Source organism: Penicillium cataractarum (genome assembly GCF_028827025.1).
Source record: "Penicillium cataractarum strain IBT 29864 chromosome Unknown utg000005l, whole genome shotgun sequence".
Classification (NCBI taxonomy): Eukaryota; Fungi; Ascomycota; class Eurotiomycetes; order Eurotiales; family Aspergillaceae; genus Penicillium; species Penicillium cataractarum.
The window spans coordinates 5261702-5278873 of NW_026622741.1; the positions used below are offsets into that span (position 1 = coordinate 5261702).

Consider the following 17172-nt stretch of genomic DNA (forward strand, 5'->3'; position numbering starts at 1 on the left):
GTAGGAGTATTTGACACGATATACACATTAGAAGGCGGGTGGTATGGCAAAATACAGAGTCTTGTCACATCATCATTATCGGCCATTGCGGGGCCTATTAAAATCTTTATAGACATTACAGCTAGATATACACATTTCTTTTTCTTTTTCTTTTTCTTCAAATGACTCATTGTACTTGAAGCCGTTGGAGGAGCAGCTCGGCGAGATTGGCGTAGCAGCCCTGACTCACGTCCTGCTGGGCCAGGATCTGATCGGCCACTTCGTTGGCCCAGATGTACTCTGAGTGGGTATCACGCAGCTCGAACAACCGTTGCCGGAGCCATACACGGTGGCCAGCGTCATCTGTCTCGATGATAGCCATCAACAGAGGCCAATGCAGGCGTCGTAGCAGTCGGGGATCGGATGCAAACTGTTTGCGGGCAATGTCCACGATGCCGGCCGTGGCTTGCCTGTGCAGGGGTGCGGGGAGGCTGTCAACGCAGAGGAGTCGGCGATGCAGAATGATTTGCGCGTAAAAAGTGCACACGGCCATGTATATCGTGTTGAGTGTGCGTCGTGCCGAAACAGCGCCGGCAAATTTTGCGGTAATGAAGAGATCGGAGAATTTCTGAACAGAAAGAGGAAAAAAAAAAGGCAAAGTTAGTCCAGGAACAAGCTGAGCAAAGAAAGTAAAACATACATCGCGAGTAGAGATGATTTCACTATAAAGGGAGTCGGTAGTGTCGGTGCCTCCCGTAGAGTCTACGAGGACCTTCCAGGTTCGATGGCGGAAACAGAACCCGGCATGCAACAGCTCCAAGGCTCTGTAGTTTTCAATGTCGTCCAGAACCTCTTGATCTGGGTACTGCTCTCCCCAGAAGCAGCGACCCCATAGACGTGCGCAACGATGCAAGTGATCTGGATGAAGTGCTGGATTTTTGGATTGGACGATATAGTCATATAGTGACTCGGTCAGCCCCATCGGTCGGCAACTTGCATCGATGTATCTGTAATTACGGGTAAGCTGATCTATAAGGTACAGAGAAAAAAAAGACTTCAGTCTGGTATACTCACAGTGTCCACAGCAAGAATTGCTCCGGAATAAAAGACACTTTGGAGATCACTGCATCCTCTGAGGATGGGCTTTCGGCCTCTGGAGACAGGAACACGTCATTGACATCTTTGAGCCGAAAGAGCTGCGGATGCGACTCCAAAAGTGATCGCACCCCATGAAGGTGTAACTGGAGGTGGCGGACAGAATGTCCAAACTGCCATTCATATGTGATCATGAGAAACATGGTGGCAAAGATAATCTCTAGCTCCTCGACAGAGACGCTTCGCCGAGGAGTCTCCAGAAGCTGACGGAACTCCTTGACAGCTAGGCTGTAATGATAACGCCCATGATCTTCCGCGGTAGGCCGACCGGGGGATCTCACGACTAGCCCCTGTCGATGCATATCACTGGCAGCCATGGCGAGAAACATTCGCATGATCACCTTGTTGGTGGCAGCGGGGCCTTGATATAGGTAGCAGAAGCTGCTCCAATTCCATCCTTTCATATAATAGTAGATGATCGAGGAAGAGGGGAAATATTGAAAGTACTTTTGGTCATGTTCGGTGAGGGTGAGGGAATTGGCACAGGCGATCTCGTTGACGCTCAATGGTGGGTATAGGGGAGTCGAGAATGGGGCCGGTGCGACGGGTGGAAAGAATGATGTCGACTGGGGTTGTTCTACAATCGGCGAGTCGCCTGGCCAGGAAATCGGGGAGAGGCCATTGAGTAACCCATCCGGCGTGAGAGCTACCGCGTCACTTAGCTCAGACGTAGACCAAGCAATCTGGTCGGGTGTGCTCGTCGGGGCTGGTTGAAGATGTCGAATCTGGGTGCTGCGCCCGCGCTTGACTGGCACCCCCCACTCGCAGCTGAGGTTTAGGTTCAGACATCGTGTGCAAATGGGGCGCTCTTCGCCGCATTTTACTTTGCGACGGCGGCAGGTACTGCAGCCTGAATATCGACCAAAAAAGCAGAGGAATTCCCAGTCAGTTCGGTACTTGTAAAGTCGGAACGGCATTTGAAAATTGGGGAAAAAAGAAATGAGCGGGGAGACTCACCATTCTTCGAGCGCGGCGCGTTCCGTCCGGACATGAAGAATCAAACCCCTCCGTCGCGTGTCAGTAGATCTCGAGAGACCAAAGTGCAGGCATCAGGGGGGTCGATGAGCGTGACCGGGGAGTAGAGGGAGGTGGAAAGGCGTTTTGGGGAGGATGAATACAATGGATCAAACGATCGGAAGATCGAAGAAGAAGAAGAGGGCGCGGGCCGTGGGCCGTTCGATAAGGCCGATAACGCGGGGAGCCACGGAAATCACGGGATTCTTTGCCGAAGTTATACCGGAGGGGCCTGAGGCAGGAATATACATACACGGGTAGAGTTGAATATAGTCATTATTCCCTAGTGACTATTCACTTGACAGTAGGCTGGCCATGGGGTTATATAGAATTAACACCAGTAGCACCAGCCTAGTCTATCCTTTCCTTCTCTATACATAGTCCAAGTCATATCTGATCCTAGCTTCATGGTGTGTCTAACAAACAGTTTGAGGGAATTCTATATGCTATATGATATACTTGGTACACTGACATACACCTCAAGACCTTCTTACGAGTCCCACAGGGTATGCGGATGCAATCCTAAATCATCTCACTTAATCATCCCGCTCAATCTCCTCTTTCCATTGCCGATGCGCCGTCTCGAACAATCCGTCGTTCGTGATCATATCCCATCCAGTCATGGCTAGTGCCTTGCCTACAATCAATGCCTCTGCGTGTGCCTCGTCGGTTCCAGCGGAGGCAGTGTATGTGGGGTGATGGGGGAACGTGTTGTCTGGCGTGGGAATTCCGAACATGGTATGCAAGGTAGGTATCTCGTAGCTGACATTTCCTGTGTTTAAAATTGGAATATCAGCGCTAGCTCTTCAAAATTCTGAATGCATTTCTTTCCGATTAATCCCGAGGATGACATACCAATATCAGACGATGCAGTCAGAACTTTATCGTGTCGCTTGAGTACCTTCCGATCATACTGGCCCATGTGAACTTGATACCGTTCGCAGAGTACATCGTTTAGCCGCACATCGGTATAAAGCTCCTCTCTACACACAGACTGGTGGTCAGCAAAATTTCCGAGTGTAGATAATTCATGGGGAGTTTCACTCGATGATCTTAACAGTGCATCCAGTCGCTAGCGCGCCCGCCTCGATACAGTTGCGCACTCTGCTCACCAGGTTATTAAGCCCCTTGAGAGAAGGGCTTCGAACCTGCCAGAATGCCTTGGTATGCGCCGGAATGACATTCGCTACCTTTGGGGTATCCATGAAGGCGCAATGAATTCGCTGCTCTGGCAAAAGCTGCTGGCGTAATACCGCGACGTTGTTATATGACGTGACTAGGGCATCCAGGGCGTTGATGCCCTCCCACGGGTTACCGCCAGCATGAGCACTCTTGCCACTGAACTCGCAGTGAATATTCTTGCGGGCATTCATAAGAGTACCTGCAATTCCGTCGGATGGCTCTTGGTCAGGGAACAGCTTCTTGGGCCCAGAGTGACTTAAACACCGGATTAGAATATGAGGAAACCCAACTGATAGGGGCGGATGGGTAAACATACGCCATGAGAGAGATGTCCACGTTCTTGTAAGCTCCCGCCTCAATAAGCACAGCCTTGCCCCCGCCATTTTCTTCAGCTGGAGTGCCCAGCAATTGTGTGCGCCCTGGGATACCAAACTTCTTCAACGCGAATGAAAGAGCTAGAAAGGCTGCAATACTACTGGTTGCGATGAGGTTATGGCCGCAGGCATGTCCAATACCAGGCAAAGCATCATACTCCGCATTGAAATTGATCTGACGACCGCCTGATCCGCTCACTGCTTCAAAAGATGTATCAAGACCGTATGCATGGCGAGTAACTGTGAATCCTTGTTTTTCGAGGAACGTGCAGATCGTATCGTGGGCATGGTGTTCTTCGTACGCAAGCTCGGGGTTTGACCAGATCTATAGTTCGCCGCGAGAGCCCGTTAGAAATTTGACGGTATCGACTGATGAGAAGAATCTCATAAAATGAAGAAGATTGGATTACTTACCTCCTGGTTCACCTTCCGTAGTGACTCCCGTAGCTCATCAAGAGCCACGTCAACAGCCGCTCGAACCTCCTCGATTCCCACGCTTGAGACTGTCATGTTAATCTTTTCAAGGAGCGAGAATTGCAAAATTATAATATCACAGTGGCTCTAGGCTCCTTAGCGGAGGGTTAGCCATATATTAATAACGAGTGCCCCTCTTCAAAGAGGGGTTCTTCTTGCGTCACATCCGAGGTATCCTATCTTAGTATTATTCGCCTCATAGGGGGGGGGGGGGGGGGGGATATGGCAGACCCTGGATCTGCCCTACGGAGGTTTGCCGATAGATAGCGGAATTCGTGATGAAGTTTCCCGGTTTGGCGAGCAGATTGATTTCCAAGCGCCGTCGGCAAAGTACAAGGAGACAAGTATATACATAGAACGAGGTGGTGGGTCTTCTCCCCCAGGATTGTCGCAATCTGTGGGGTAGAAAGGGTACGACTACGGAGGATAACGAGATGGAAACGTGGTGAACCCGTCAGTGTTAGGCAGTTGCTAATCATGTTTGGTCAATCGCTTGAGATCCCCCGCGTATCCAGTCTTCTGAATGGCGACTGATATGTCTGTGAAGTCGGCCAAGTGGGGAATTGCCGACAGGAGGAGAAGGGAGAAAACTGGGGCTGATTGCCGACGGGCAATCCACATTGGCCCAACTGCCGATGCTGGACTCTAATCTCGCATCCCGCGCCAGGAACGTTGATACTGACATCTAGGCCAAGATTTTTCACCTTGTCCTTCACGGCGTATAGGATGCGATTTCGGCATCTAGAATCGAGTCCGGTCGTGCGCCACTGCTCCATTGCCGATATCCTCAACCGCTGGTACGAGATCCGATCACCCTGCAGGCGCGCAGTATCGCCCCCCAGATTCCGCCCTTTGACTAAAGGAATCGTCGGCGATTGCTGCAGTATCTACCTGAATCTGGGGGCCGATAGTCGATAACAAGTCGCGGATTTGACTTCCTGGGGATCCGCACTGTGGCTTGCACGAGGTACAGTAGCCCCCCTTGTCTCCTCCCCGGGGTCATTGGGCAGACGAAGATATCCTTTGTTAGCTTGAAATACAACGCCCCTCGATAGCCAGTTGAATCATTCACTGGCCTTTTCACACTCTCAATTGTTATTTAAATCCCTTTGCATCCACTGTCGTGAAAAAAAAATTGTCCGTCTTGTCACACTTTGCTCGCCGGAAAAAGCATCGAGATGGAAAAGCAACCTACGCCCCCTCCAGGGGGGACTGTTGACCTGGACATGGTCAAGGTCCGATCTCATCTCGATGCTCGTGATGTGGACATTGGCCAAGTTCTGGAAACGCATGCGACTCCTGAGATGGAAAGAAAAGTCCTTTGGAAACTTGATCTCTAGTATGCGATCCCCCCCCAACAGCTTTACAGTGGCAAATGATCGCTTACGCAGCCGAACTTTAGTCTCATTCCCCTGATGGGATTTTGTTACATGCTTCAATATATGGATAAGTTGGCCCTGAGCCAGGCTACGCTATTTAACCTAACAGAAGACCTTGTATGCTCTCCACTCCTTTGCCATTTGTTTTTGCGAAATATCTGTTCTAACGTCTCGTCTTCCGCATCTAGCATCTCAAAGGCAAAGAATACAACTGGGCGTCTGCAGTCTTTTACTTTGGATATTTCGCCTGGAGTTGGCCCAGTTCCTACCTCATTGTTCGCCTCCCCCTTGGAAAATACTTGAGTGTCGCGGTGTTCCTTTGGGGTGGTATTCTCATGTGCCATGCTGCATGCAAGTCTTTCAGTGGCTTGATGGCAGCGCGATTCTTCCTAGGAGTGGGAGAAGCCTCAATTGCCCCCGGCTTTGCCCTGATCACTGGAATGTTCTATAAAAGAGAAGAGCAGCCCGCCCGACAGGCAGCGTGGTTCATTGGAAACTCCATCGCATCGGTGATTGGTGGCCTAGTCGCATACGGAATTGGGTTGATCCACAATCACTCGGTGAACAGCTGGCAGCTCCTCTTCTTGGTTCTGGGAGCCATCACCTCTGGATATGGATTGATTCTTTTCGTTTTCCTTCCTGACTCGCCCGCCAAGGTGATGTTCTTCAACAAAACTGAAAAGTCAGTTGCGCTGCAACGAACTCTTCAGAACAAAACTGGTGTGATGGATACTGGTAAATTCCGATGGGGTCAGGTCCTCATGGCCATTAAGGATCCCCAGACTTGGTTCCTTGTTCTTTACACTCTGTGTGTCAACTTCTGCAACGGTGGAATTACCAGTTTCTCGTCTATCATCATCGCCGGCTTTGGGTTCTCGAACCTCAAGGCCCTTTTGATTCAAATGCCCCTGGGTGCTGCTCAACTCGTTTTCCTGCTTCTGACATCTGGCTTTGCAACATACGTCAAGCAAACCCGTATCTTAATGATGATTCTGAATGCACTCGTCTCAGTCATCGGAATGATTCTTATCTGGAAGCTCGATAGCCACAACCGTGCCGGCAGGATGACCGGCCTCTGCTTGGGCGCAGTTTTTGCTGCTAACATCCCTCTTTCACTGAGTCTTATCAGTTCGAACGTTGCCGGCTTTACTAAGAAGAGTACTGTTAGCGCCTTGATGTTCGTGGCATACTGTGTGGGTAACATTGTGGGCCCTCAGTTTTTTATCCCATCGGAGAAGCCCGGATACCCCGTGAGTACTTCATTGTTGTCTTTAATCCTGTTTACGCAACCATCTAACAACCATCTAGACTGGTATCAAGGCCGCCATGTCAGGCTTGGTGCTCGGAATCTTCTTTTTGATTTGTCTCTACGTATATTACATGTGGGAGAACCGTCGTCGTGACCAGTTGTACGGGTCCCCAAGACAGTTGACCGAGGCAGAGGAATTGCAGGACGAGCTGTCCAACAAGACGGACGGGGAGATAGACAGCTTCAGATACGTCCTGTAAAAGAAATTATGTGATTAAATATACTATATGAATGTCAAACTCATGCCTTCCTCAAGTCTGTTTATTCTTTCCTCTCTTGTAGCGGGTGCCATGGCAAACAAGCAGGTACTTGGCAAAGAAATCCTCTGCACAATCGTCAAAGTGGTCGTATTCGGCGCCCAGCTGATAAGCTGCAGCGATACCGGAGATACAGGCAATCTCATGCATATTCTATGCGTGTTGTCAGCTGCAAACTCTTATTCATAGATTTCTCGTATGTACTTACCACCATGGTCCAACTTCCCGCGTACAGTGTTCTATTCTTGCCATTTATGAACATCATACCCGGTATGACACGTAGGTAATGCTGCCATCTATGGCCGAATTGGTGCCACCATTTCCGGGTAATGATTTTAGAAGGATCGATGTCATTCCATGTCCACATATCCTTTTGTTGATCATTCAAGAAGATTGTTTGGAAGACATGCTCATTCAAAGGAAGGGGCTGGCTTCCCACACCGAGGCGTTCCCGGAATTGATGCTGATAGTTTGAGCAATCAAAGCCCATTTCAATTTTATCTGGATCTGATTCAAATGAGTGGGTGAAATACATTGGCCGGAACCCCACCCAGCCATCCTTTTCACATCGGGGCTGCTGTTCGGCAAATTCAATCTGCTCTTTCCGATCCTTCGTCGTTGCCTGCGCACACAATGCTGGGTCGTATCGAGCTTCGAATATCTTCTGGAAATAATCCGAGTCTGAGTGGGTGATGGTAATATCATTGAAGAACTTCACGCCACCAAGCACATATTTCTCACGCCAGGTAGCACTTCGGTCGAGCATCTTCTTGGCTTCATCCGCTGGGCAGCAAAGAACAAGCTCATCAAATGTCTCTGGGGAGGAGACGGATTCTGCCTGCTCTCCGTCACTAGTTTGTTGTTGAATTTGCAGAACAACACCTTTCTTGCTTCGCTCCAAGATTGTGACCGAAGATTGTAGGTGTATCTCAACCCCTTTTCTCTGTAAATCCTCTGCCCAGTCTCGGTAGAAATTCCCCAGATTTGGAAAGGTGTACATCTCGGGAAGATTTGGCAACAGCGTGTCAGGGTCGTACTCCCATAGCTTCATTTGCGGATCGTCAAATAAGCGCTCCAGCAAGACACTTGGTACATTTGGAGTCTGGTTTCCTGTGCCGAGGAAGAGAGCTAAAAGCGGCAAGACCATCTTGTTGTTGAAGTCGTCGCTAAACCGGAACAGTCGGAGAATCACCTTGACTGGTAGGATACCAAGAATAGGCATAAGATATTTGATGCATTTCAGAACCCGGCCGAGCTTTTTGATTCCCCGAGAGTGTTGATCCACAAGTGGACTAGGGAATACATTTGTCCAAAAGTTGTCTTGTCCTTTGCCGAAGGAGACCTGAAGTTTGACTTGCTGTGGCTCATAGCCGTAGCGACGAAAGAACCGGAACGTATGCCGAAAGATCGCAGAGCCACCCTGGACTCCATCGTTTATCCAGCTTGCGCCGTATTTCTGTTCGTCTAGAGAAATTGATGTTGCTTGACCACCTGTGTGGGATTCGATGTCAATCATCGTCACCTGGAACTTATCTGGGTGATTTGCTAAAGTAGCAGCGCAGGACTGTGAATAGATACCGTCATAAGCCGATTCAATCCGTAAGCCATAAATCTCGTGGAGTAGAGTCATACCATGCCAGCTGCACCCGCTCCGATAATGGCAATCTTCTTCTTTCGGTCGTGCGGCATCCTTTATACGGGCGGTGCGAAGTAAAAATGAAGGGTTCTTGCAAGAGCTGGAAATTTGGACGACTCTTCCTGTCAGAATGAGAAATGAAATTACGCCTAGGCAGCCCAGCGTACATAACTAGCGCGCAGCATCCCTGGCTAAATCTTGATGGGATTTGTTCCATGTCGGTGATGTCACGCCCAAGCATTCCATACGATGAGCCAATCATCAGCTCAGGAACCAGCAGTCAAACCCCGTCGTTCCCCAAACCCAAATCGCTAGCGTGAAAACAAGCTTGACTTCCTGTCGATCGATGGGCCATACGTGAGGGTTTGCTCGATCTTCACCTTTGCTCTGTCGATCCGGTTCTCGACTGTGTACAGGTTTATGTGCCTCTAACCCCAACCTTGTACGTTCTAGGCTCAGTGGTCTTTCTGAACAGAGCTTTAAGCACGACGAAGAATTATTATTATCAGCTGAATCTATGGAGTCTAAAAAGAACCTATGGCAACAAATGTGCCTAGAAACCCGCAAAGACACGCCACGTTCCTCGCCAATGACCCCCTATTAATTATTTAGCAAGACGCGCCAGAGGGCACGTTCTCGCAGCTGCTACTGGTCTCTCCGCCAGTGATGTCCACACCGCTCCAGGTCCAGTCGCTGCAGCTATCGTCACCACAGAGGATATACACTTCAACTGCGTCAGACTCGACGGAGCCAGTGATGCCGTCAATGGTCAAGTCCGTGATGGGAACACCGTCGGTAGGAGTGCCAGTTGGGGAGCCGTTCTCATAGTCCTGTTCAATCACAATACCGTAGTCGGTGATACCAGAGAGTGTAATGTCGGAGAAAGTCACCTCGCTGACGGAGCCAGTGGCATCGTAAACAGTCTTGATGCGAACACCATTGGCGGAATCAGTCACGGTGGAGTCAGTGATGGTTACGTTTTTGACGGTGTTGTCGTCCCGACCGCCCACTGAGCCGATCGAAAGACCGTGGCCACCAGAGCAGGTTCCTCCGGTGAAGTAGATATTCTTTGGTACTTTGTTAGCCCTTTATTCTCTATACATGGATATCACCGAAGTCCAGTAAGGCATACCTCGCCAGAGTTGATTGCAATGCAGTCATCCTGGTTCTTGACAACAGCGTTCTTGATGGTAACGCCGGTGGACTCGCTAATATCGAAACCGTCGGTGTTGTGGCCACCATTGTCGTCACCGTCGGAGTTATCAATCGTAACTCCGTCAATGACAAGGTTATCAGACTCGATGCTGAAGGCCTGGACAGGGGTGTTCTTGATAGAGAGGCCAGTTATGGTCGAGTCGTCCAAAGAGTGGGCATAGAAGAACTTGGGCTTGGTCTTGCCGCCATTGGTACCCTCTCCATCCCACCAGCGAGAACCGTCGGCGTTGATGACGGCACCATCGGCAGCCTCGACGGTGATATCAGATCCAGAGATCTTGATAAGAGGGCCGCTCCACTCTTCGTAACCGAAAGTAGTGGTTCCCTCGAAGATGACCTAAGTTTCCCGTTAGGAAATGTTCATGTTCGGTAGAAAAGACGAGCTAGGATAACCTAGCCAGCCGCTACCGATGTTGTGTGAAGGGTGGCATACCGTGGTTCCGTCCGTCAGGTCGGTCAGATCGAGGGTCTCGCCTGCAGGCACCTCAATGTCGCTCAGCACGATGGTGGTGCAAGAGGATTTGCTTGCACTGGCACTGGCTGCTGATGTGAATGTACAGGTGGAGGACGACTTCTTGGTCAGGTCCGAGACGCGAGACGGCGTAGGAGCCGCCGAGACGAGCCCGGCAGCCAGGGTGGCCAAGACCAAATTTTGAAGGTAGGATGGCATGGTGCGAGCGATGGATATTTCTGTTCAACAGAATGTAAATCGAAGAAGTAGACAGAGGAAAATGAACGAAGGAATGGATCTAAACGATCAAAAGAATGAATGAGCCGATTCTGATCAACAGAAAAGGATATTGGAAATGAGAGGAATGATCGAATAGAAAACACCAGATCCAACTGTAAAAAAAGAACTCGGGAGCCTTTTATATCGGTCGGGTAGTCGGCCATGGGGACGGAATATAGTTAGTAATGGACAAGAAGACAAGCTCTGCGAAGCTTTAAGTGGGTCAACTAAAAGACCAAAAGTCCACCGACAAGAGCATTTTCGGGACATTTCCATATAAAATATTCAAGGGGCGTGAGACGTGGATATCAAATGTACGGGCCGACCTCGAAGAACTGCTGGATCGGCCAGCCGCAGTGGGGCGAGGCTCCATCAACCTCTGACGGCGGGCCGAAGTAAGCCCATGAGAGGTGACCCCTGAAACCTGATATGATGGGCCGATAATCCTAAGTCCGAGATTGTGCCACCAATCACTAAAATCCTCGATACATTATGGTAGACACTACTCCGTACAAGGCCGTGGGTTCCGAGACTCTCATGTCTCAACCTCCCTAGTCCGACCAGTGGAAGAATTGACTTCTCATATATGGGAGCTAAGTAAAATTCTAGAACTTACATTCTACTGTCGCTGCTATCACCTAAAATACCTTTATGGGGTAATATAGGAGCCCGATGCTTGGTGATATACTGCTTGCATATACGATAGGCCCGGAAGATGCCTAAAGCTCTTTATAAAGTAGAGACAATATGGGGTAATCCCTTCAAAACCATAGGAACCCACGGCGGAGACATGCCATCCCGTGGGATTTTGCGATGACGCGTATCAATTAATAGACATATATTGCGCACCCAACATGTGCCTTCCTGCAGGGGCGAAAACCTCTGAAACATGCACGTGGATTGTCAATGGGCGAATAAATCTGGTAACTTTACCCGGCTTCCTTGTCATCCTCCCAATTGATGATACCATCTTCCCAAAGAGGTGGCTATCATCAAGAATAATCTCTTGGTCTCAATCCTGAATCACTGCGATTAATGGATCCGTTATTGATGAGGTTAAGTAGCTCCGAGTCCATAATGAGAGGCTAGGCTTTTGAGAGGCGGAATAAGTGACTAGGAACATTAGATTAAGTTGAGTATTTGGGTTCTCATTAGTTATCTTGTTCTCTTTCTACATATAGAAATTTCGGATACCCCAGGAAGAGATTACGATCTGCATTCTGACAAGTGCTAGAGTGTAACATTGCCTAAAGGTCTGCGCACTTGTATATAGAGCCACGAAGTAAAGTGCTGCCTACTAGAGATAGACCCCTCGAACAGTTAATGTTACGTCAATATATGCGGTCGTTATGGAACACATAGTCAAATAGATAGTGCTCTATTCTTGAAGAAAAAGACGGTGATATATGAGCATTAACGCGCGGATGGCCGGGCGCCTTACTAGGAAATAGTTCACTCATCAGAATCCAAATCTTAGGAAAGCACATTTGACGGAGCTCAATCTCAAAACCAGAGGATTATTTGAGAAACCAGAACATGAAGGAGTTGGGTTTAAGTCTTTACACTGGACTTTAACTTCATCTACATCGTTGTTGAGGCTCTTCAGCACTGGACTTATGGTTGCCGCAGAACAGCTGGCTTACGCGTATGACCCACCTGGCCAACGCTAGCGACTAGATTTACAGACAAAATCAATCGATCTGTTTCACGCACTTGCTAGGACTTTGTGCTACTTTGAGATACCTATTTCACTAAACATATCGTTATCATCGAGCGCGATACTCATCAGGCCGATTTCTCTCTGCACCTTTCTGTCCGCTTCAAGTGTAGGTTGTAGCCTCCGAGTGATTCCCTTGGCTGTTGATCTATTTTGCTCATACATACAGCTACGAATAATCTTGACATCGCCACTGTTTAGTCTTTCATATTCAATATGATGGAACTAGTCAGATCCATTGCAATCATTTGCCTAGTGATTGGAGGACGAGCAATCTGGACTTCAAGAAAATCCACAGCCGATTTCAGTCGGGGACAGAAGACTGCTTCTTCTCTCGCTGTGGTCTTCTATTTTTGCGGTGCATGCCTGACTTTGGGAAGCCTATTTTGGCGAGGTACGGTTATCATCAACCTCATTCCATGCTTAGCGGCTGATTCTTTGATAGCCAAGGACGAAAGCCGGGGGCGCTTGATATCCGAAATGAGCGAGCTCTATTCAGGCCTGCATAGAGTACCCAAAATTCTTTTATCGCTTTCTGTGGGCCTTTATCTGCTCGCACTTTTCTTGCACCTGGCAATATACTTGCATACAGTCATTGTCTCCCGTGTTGGTTCACACGATCATTTTTTGGCAGACCAAACATCCCCAAGGGAGCTAGATATAGTACAAACTATCCAAGACAGAAATAACAGCCCGGATGCCTAGATTCAGAGGGGGTTGATGTTGGTTTCATCACAGCAAATTATGGGGTGGTATGGTATAGGCACGGAGGTGTCAAAGACGCGGTGGTGAATTTCAGGAAGTAGGGGCTCTGGACATATGCAGAACATAAATTATGATACCTATGTAAAGTTTCTCTGAGTGGAAATAACAATAGATAATTTTTACAAGAGATTCAATAAATTAGCAACCCGGAATTTAGAGAATGGCCTATTGACCAGTTGATATTCAGCCGAAATAATTGATCCATGTCACATGACGTCAAGCAAATCGTGGGAAATTCATGGGCACACGGGAGATTTTCCCCCTTGCTCTCTCCCTCGCCCGAGTAAATGGCAAGCCACAGAACTCACACTAGGGTTACTGGCGCCCCGGACTATGACAATCCCCACTTTTGGGATGCCAGATTCGCGACCGGCCAGGATGTCGGCGAATGGCTGAATTCCGGCGAAGCTTTGATTGACGCTGTCTTGGCGGACTTGGAGCACCGTTCTAGCTTCGATGCTCAAACGCCACGCGTCCTGCACCTCGGGCCCGGAGTGTCGAAGCTAGGCCTGAAACTGCGACGTGCTTGTGTCCAGCGCCAGTGGAAAGCGCGCGGTATTGTGGTTAGTTGAAAAGACCATCGAAACAAGTCCTATTCACTGCGCCCGTATTGACTGATTCTTTTTCTATACAGAATGTGGATTTTTCCACCGAAGCTGTTCGTCTTGGCCAAGAGGCCGAGAGCCAGGTACCTCGCGACCAGGCCATGACTTGGTACCGTGCTGACCTGCTCTCATGGGATGACGTTTCCGGCGTGACTCAATTTGCACCGTTTGACGTGATTTTTGACAAAAGTACGAGCGACGCGATCGCGACTTTTGACGATCAAATCTTTACCGCGACTGATGACATGTCGCGTGTATGTCCGCTGGTTAAAGATATTCTCTCTCAACAGTCCTCCACCGCTCTGTCACCGGTGGATTTGCTTGCTTTGCATCTCGTCCCATTGAGCCGGAAGGACACTACGTGGGTTGTTTTGTCATACTCGAGCTTACGATTTGACAAACGCCCAATTCTCGACAAATATTGGTCGCTGCGATCGCGCATTCCTGTGAAAGCACCTGCTGGGCCAGTGTCTACCTCTGCTTATACTCCCGAGGTTTTCCATTGGCTATATATCTTGGACCGAAAGTAATGCGTCATATGTCATCGATCTACGATGAAATCACAACCTAGGCTCATCCGCTGCATGAAAACTGCCCTCCTCTTGATAGACAGTCGACACCTGTTATATCGACAACGCTCTCTCGACCGACGCCATTGATGTCTACGTATCCTTCAATCTCAAACTGGATTACAGCCGAAATAGTAGGACCAATTGAAATTCCTCTTCATATTGACAGTACTGCAGACGAAAGCATTTATATACTTGGATAATCAAGCGTCATGTTCAACAAGTCAGTTCTGCTCATGATCCTCAATTGATCCTGATTCAATCCATATCGCGTGGTTCTAGACCTTCCGCGTTCTACATATCCCACGGTCTCCTCCATATTCTGCCAGTCATCCGCTGCCTGACTAGCGAACCCAGCTTAGCAGCCCAGGTTGATCGCTATCCCTTGAATCAGTCTCCGACAATTTTTGGGAGATATGGGGACAAGAAAGGATGGAGAATGGACTTACCGTTGGCATACAAGGCATAAGTATCTGCATTGTTGAGGGCGTCACTGGTGCTGAGGGCTGTCGCCGCGGCGTATCCGTAACCCAGATCATCAGTGCCGGGGCTGTAAACGGCCGGAGCATGAGTGAACTCGTGCAGGCTGGTGGTCGCCTGGTCCTGGCTGTGACAGCTGCTCGCCAAGGCCGGCAGCTCGGAATAGTAAATGTCACAGTTGGCAATGACATTCTGAGAGGGCAGCGTGTAGGCCAGCACGTTGGTCTCACAGTACCCCAGCACATCAGTGCAATAGTATTTGGTGCCCCCCGAGGTGGTTGACTGAGCCTCCTTGGCGACAGCATTTAGCCGAGCCGCCACAAGCTGACGGGTCGAACTATCGGTGGTCTTGAAATATTCGGAAAACTTGGATGCGGATCCAGATTGGGCTGCCTGAGCTGCTGCCGTTGCCAGGGAGGCAGCGTTGCGAAGGGCCTTTTCGAGAGCCGACTTGCGGCTCGTGTTGCTGCAGCTCTCCTGAGTGCGACGGTTAAGCGACTTGACAGCTTTGTTCACACGGGCGGCCTTCACTGCATCGACTTCAATCTCGAGGTCGTTCGAGTGGTACGGCAGGTAGCCGGAGACGGCTCCCTCGTTTACCAAAGGCACCAGGCCGCTAGAACGCAACACTACTAGGCCGCCGTGCGACAGATCGCTGGTTGCCGCAATGTCGAACTCGTCCTCCAGAGTCTCTCCCGCAGCCAGTGTCGTGAGAGCTTCGGAGGTCAGACCCTGAAGCTTGAATCTACGCTTGATACCTTCGAAAGTGACCTCGTCGTCTAAAATGCCATTAGTCCACGTGGGAAACGGTACATGGGATGTCAATAAGTGATACCATCTTTATAGACTGCAACCTTCTTCACTGGGGCACTGTCGCGGAAGAAGTTGAGGTGCACAAAGGTAACGTCTTCGTTGCCAGTGTTCTTCACGACTGCTTTGATGCGAGTATCGCTGACTTGGCTCAAGGTAACGTCCAAACCCGATGCTTGCTCGGTCTCGACCGGCAAGGCGCAGGCATGTTGCGCGAGGGCCAATATAGCGGCGGAGAAAACAGTGAAACGCATATTGGATACTGCGAAATGCAAGTATTTGGCTTTGTCGTCTTTTTAAGAGATTAACCTCGATTGTCGTGCTGTTGATCTTTTAACATCACATTATGGCGGGCAAGATGCTCTGATTTATAGATTTCTGCGACCTTTCTATCAGGTCTTCTCAACGAGATCGCCCCCGCTCTCCTGAAACCCTCATGCTGGTTGCTCTCTGGAGTGATCGCCAGCGCGAATATCTCAAGAAAGAAGGTAGTATCTTCCCAAAATTGATCACATTGTTCGCCTTGCATACGTGATGGTGAAAGCCCTCTACGTTATCTCGTCACTTGTCATCGACATCTCACGATATCGGTTTATTCTATGAAGATCACTTGGTGTTGATGCCCGCTGTATTGCCTTGGCCCGGCGGAGGCCCGTTTTCGTCACCATTCTCTGGTAGTCGAGGGTTGTCTACTCTGGACCCTGAAGACACTTGATTCTTGAGGGGAAAATAGCTGTCTGTTCATTTGATTGGTGTGATATCTAGCCTCGTGAGAACCAAACCCACGATGTAACAGCCCGTGATCAATTTGAAGTAGGCCGAAACATAGATGGGGTTAGACGCCAGCCCGCATTATGCATAATAGATCTAGTCTGCAAGATCGACAGAGGGTGTCTATTGTTTCTGATTGGCCTCCACCCTCCCAATATCAGACGGAGGCTACCCAATAGCCTCGTTTCCTTCGGTGGGAGGCTTGCCAAGCCGCCGGACCCTGCATCATCTCCGGACTCCGACGCCAAGATACCACCCAAGACTTGCCCAAGACTTTCTCATGTCGTTACTGCAGACCATCCGCATAGTTCTAGCCATTCAAAAGTGCTCACTGGAGGTGTATTTCGAGAATTCCCTCGGCATTCCGTCGTGCAGTTTGATCTGTAACTCAGGACTTGCTGCCTGATAAGAAAGCATGCCAAGTCTGGAGGGGAGGGTTACACGCAGCTCCGGCAACTCAGCTAGAATTATATCCCCCTGCAGAGCTTGGCATATAGCATTTGTCTCTCATTGGATGAAAGCATGGAAGTACCGGAAAGCACGCGATGGAGCCCCGGGGAAATCGACGGGTTTGGCAACACCCGAAATGGATGTATATCCCTCTAGGCAAAATGCCCAGACCCAGAACAAAGATTATCAAACTACGAAGAATGCGTGGCTAGATGAAGCTGCGTCGGATATAAAAGGCTGACATGCCATCCGCATGTTTTATCGCAACGAGCGGGAAGAAAGCAATTACTTCAGAAAATCA

General features: G+C 49.4%; 7 protein-coding genes across 7 annotated transcripts; 2 read left to right on the forward strand and 5 right to left on the reverse strand.

Annotated features, from left to right (window-relative positions):
* Window positions 1-166: 166 nt before the first annotated feature.
* Window positions 167-2051, reverse strand: N7496_007604 (Zn(II)2Cys6 transcription factor; the record flags this gene model as incomplete). Its single annotated transcript, XM_056700533.1, has 3 exons — window positions 167-607; window positions 680-986; window positions 1054-2051. 3 exons carry the CDS (start codon window positions 2049-2051, stop codon window positions 167-169), a joined length of 1746 nt encoding a protein of 581 aa, XP_056555946.1.
* A 633-nt stretch (window positions 2052-2684) lies between these two features.
* On the reverse strand, window positions 2685-4214 carry N7496_007605 (M20 family metallopeptidase; the record flags this gene model as incomplete). The annotated part of the gene is made up of 5 exons (XM_056700534.1): window positions 2685-2920; window positions 3004-3131; window positions 3193-3585; window positions 3647-4029; window positions 4119-4214. The coding sequence occupies 5 exons, from the start codon at window positions 4212-4214 to the stop codon at window positions 2685-2687; spliced, it is 1236 nt and encodes a 411-aa protein (XP_056555947.1).
* Window positions 4215-5356: 1142 nt separating this feature from the next.
* Window positions 5357-7066, forward strand: N7496_007606 (uncharacterized protein; the record flags this gene model as incomplete). Its single annotated transcript, XM_056700535.1, has 4 exons — window positions 5357-5517; window positions 5581-5674; window positions 5746-6807; window positions 6866-7066. The coding sequence occupies 4 exons, from the start codon at window positions 5357-5359 to the stop codon at window positions 7064-7066; spliced, it is 1518 nt and encodes a 505-aa protein (XP_056555948.1).
* A 51-nt stretch (window positions 7067-7117) lies between these two features.
* Window positions 7118-8812, reverse strand: N7496_007607 (putative flavin-containing amine oxidasedehydrogenase; the record flags this gene model as incomplete). Its single annotated transcript, XM_056700536.1, has 3 exons — window positions 7118-7276; window positions 7332-8687; window positions 8756-8812. 3 exons carry the CDS (start codon window positions 8810-8812, stop codon window positions 7118-7120), a joined length of 1572 nt encoding a protein of 523 aa, XP_056555949.1.
* A 555-nt stretch (window positions 8813-9367) lies between these two features.
* Window positions 9368-10644, reverse strand: N7496_007608 (glycoside hydrolase family 28 protein; the record flags this gene model as incomplete). Its single annotated transcript, XM_056700537.1, has 3 exons — window positions 9368-9826; window positions 9892-10311; window positions 10408-10644. 3 exons carry the CDS (start codon window positions 10642-10644, stop codon window positions 9368-9370), a joined length of 1116 nt encoding a protein of 371 aa, XP_056555950.1.
* Window positions 10645-13473: 2829 nt separating this feature from the next.
* Window positions 13474-14321, forward strand: N7496_007609 (uncharacterized protein; the record flags this gene model as incomplete). Its single annotated transcript, XM_056700538.1, has 2 exons — window positions 13474-13749; window positions 13821-14321. The coding sequence occupies 2 exons, from the start codon at window positions 13474-13476 to the stop codon at window positions 14319-14321; spliced, it is 777 nt and encodes a 258-aa protein (XP_056555951.1).
* A 397-nt stretch (window positions 14322-14718) lies between these two features.
* Window positions 14719-15904, reverse strand: mep20 (uncharacterized protein; the record flags this gene model as incomplete). Its single annotated transcript, XM_056700539.1, has 3 exons — window positions 14719-14738; window positions 14810-15619; window positions 15676-15904. 3 exons carry the CDS (start codon window positions 15902-15904, stop codon window positions 14719-14721), a joined length of 1059 nt encoding a protein of 352 aa, XP_056555952.1.
* Between the last annotated feature and the right edge of the window lie 1268 nt (window positions 15905-17172).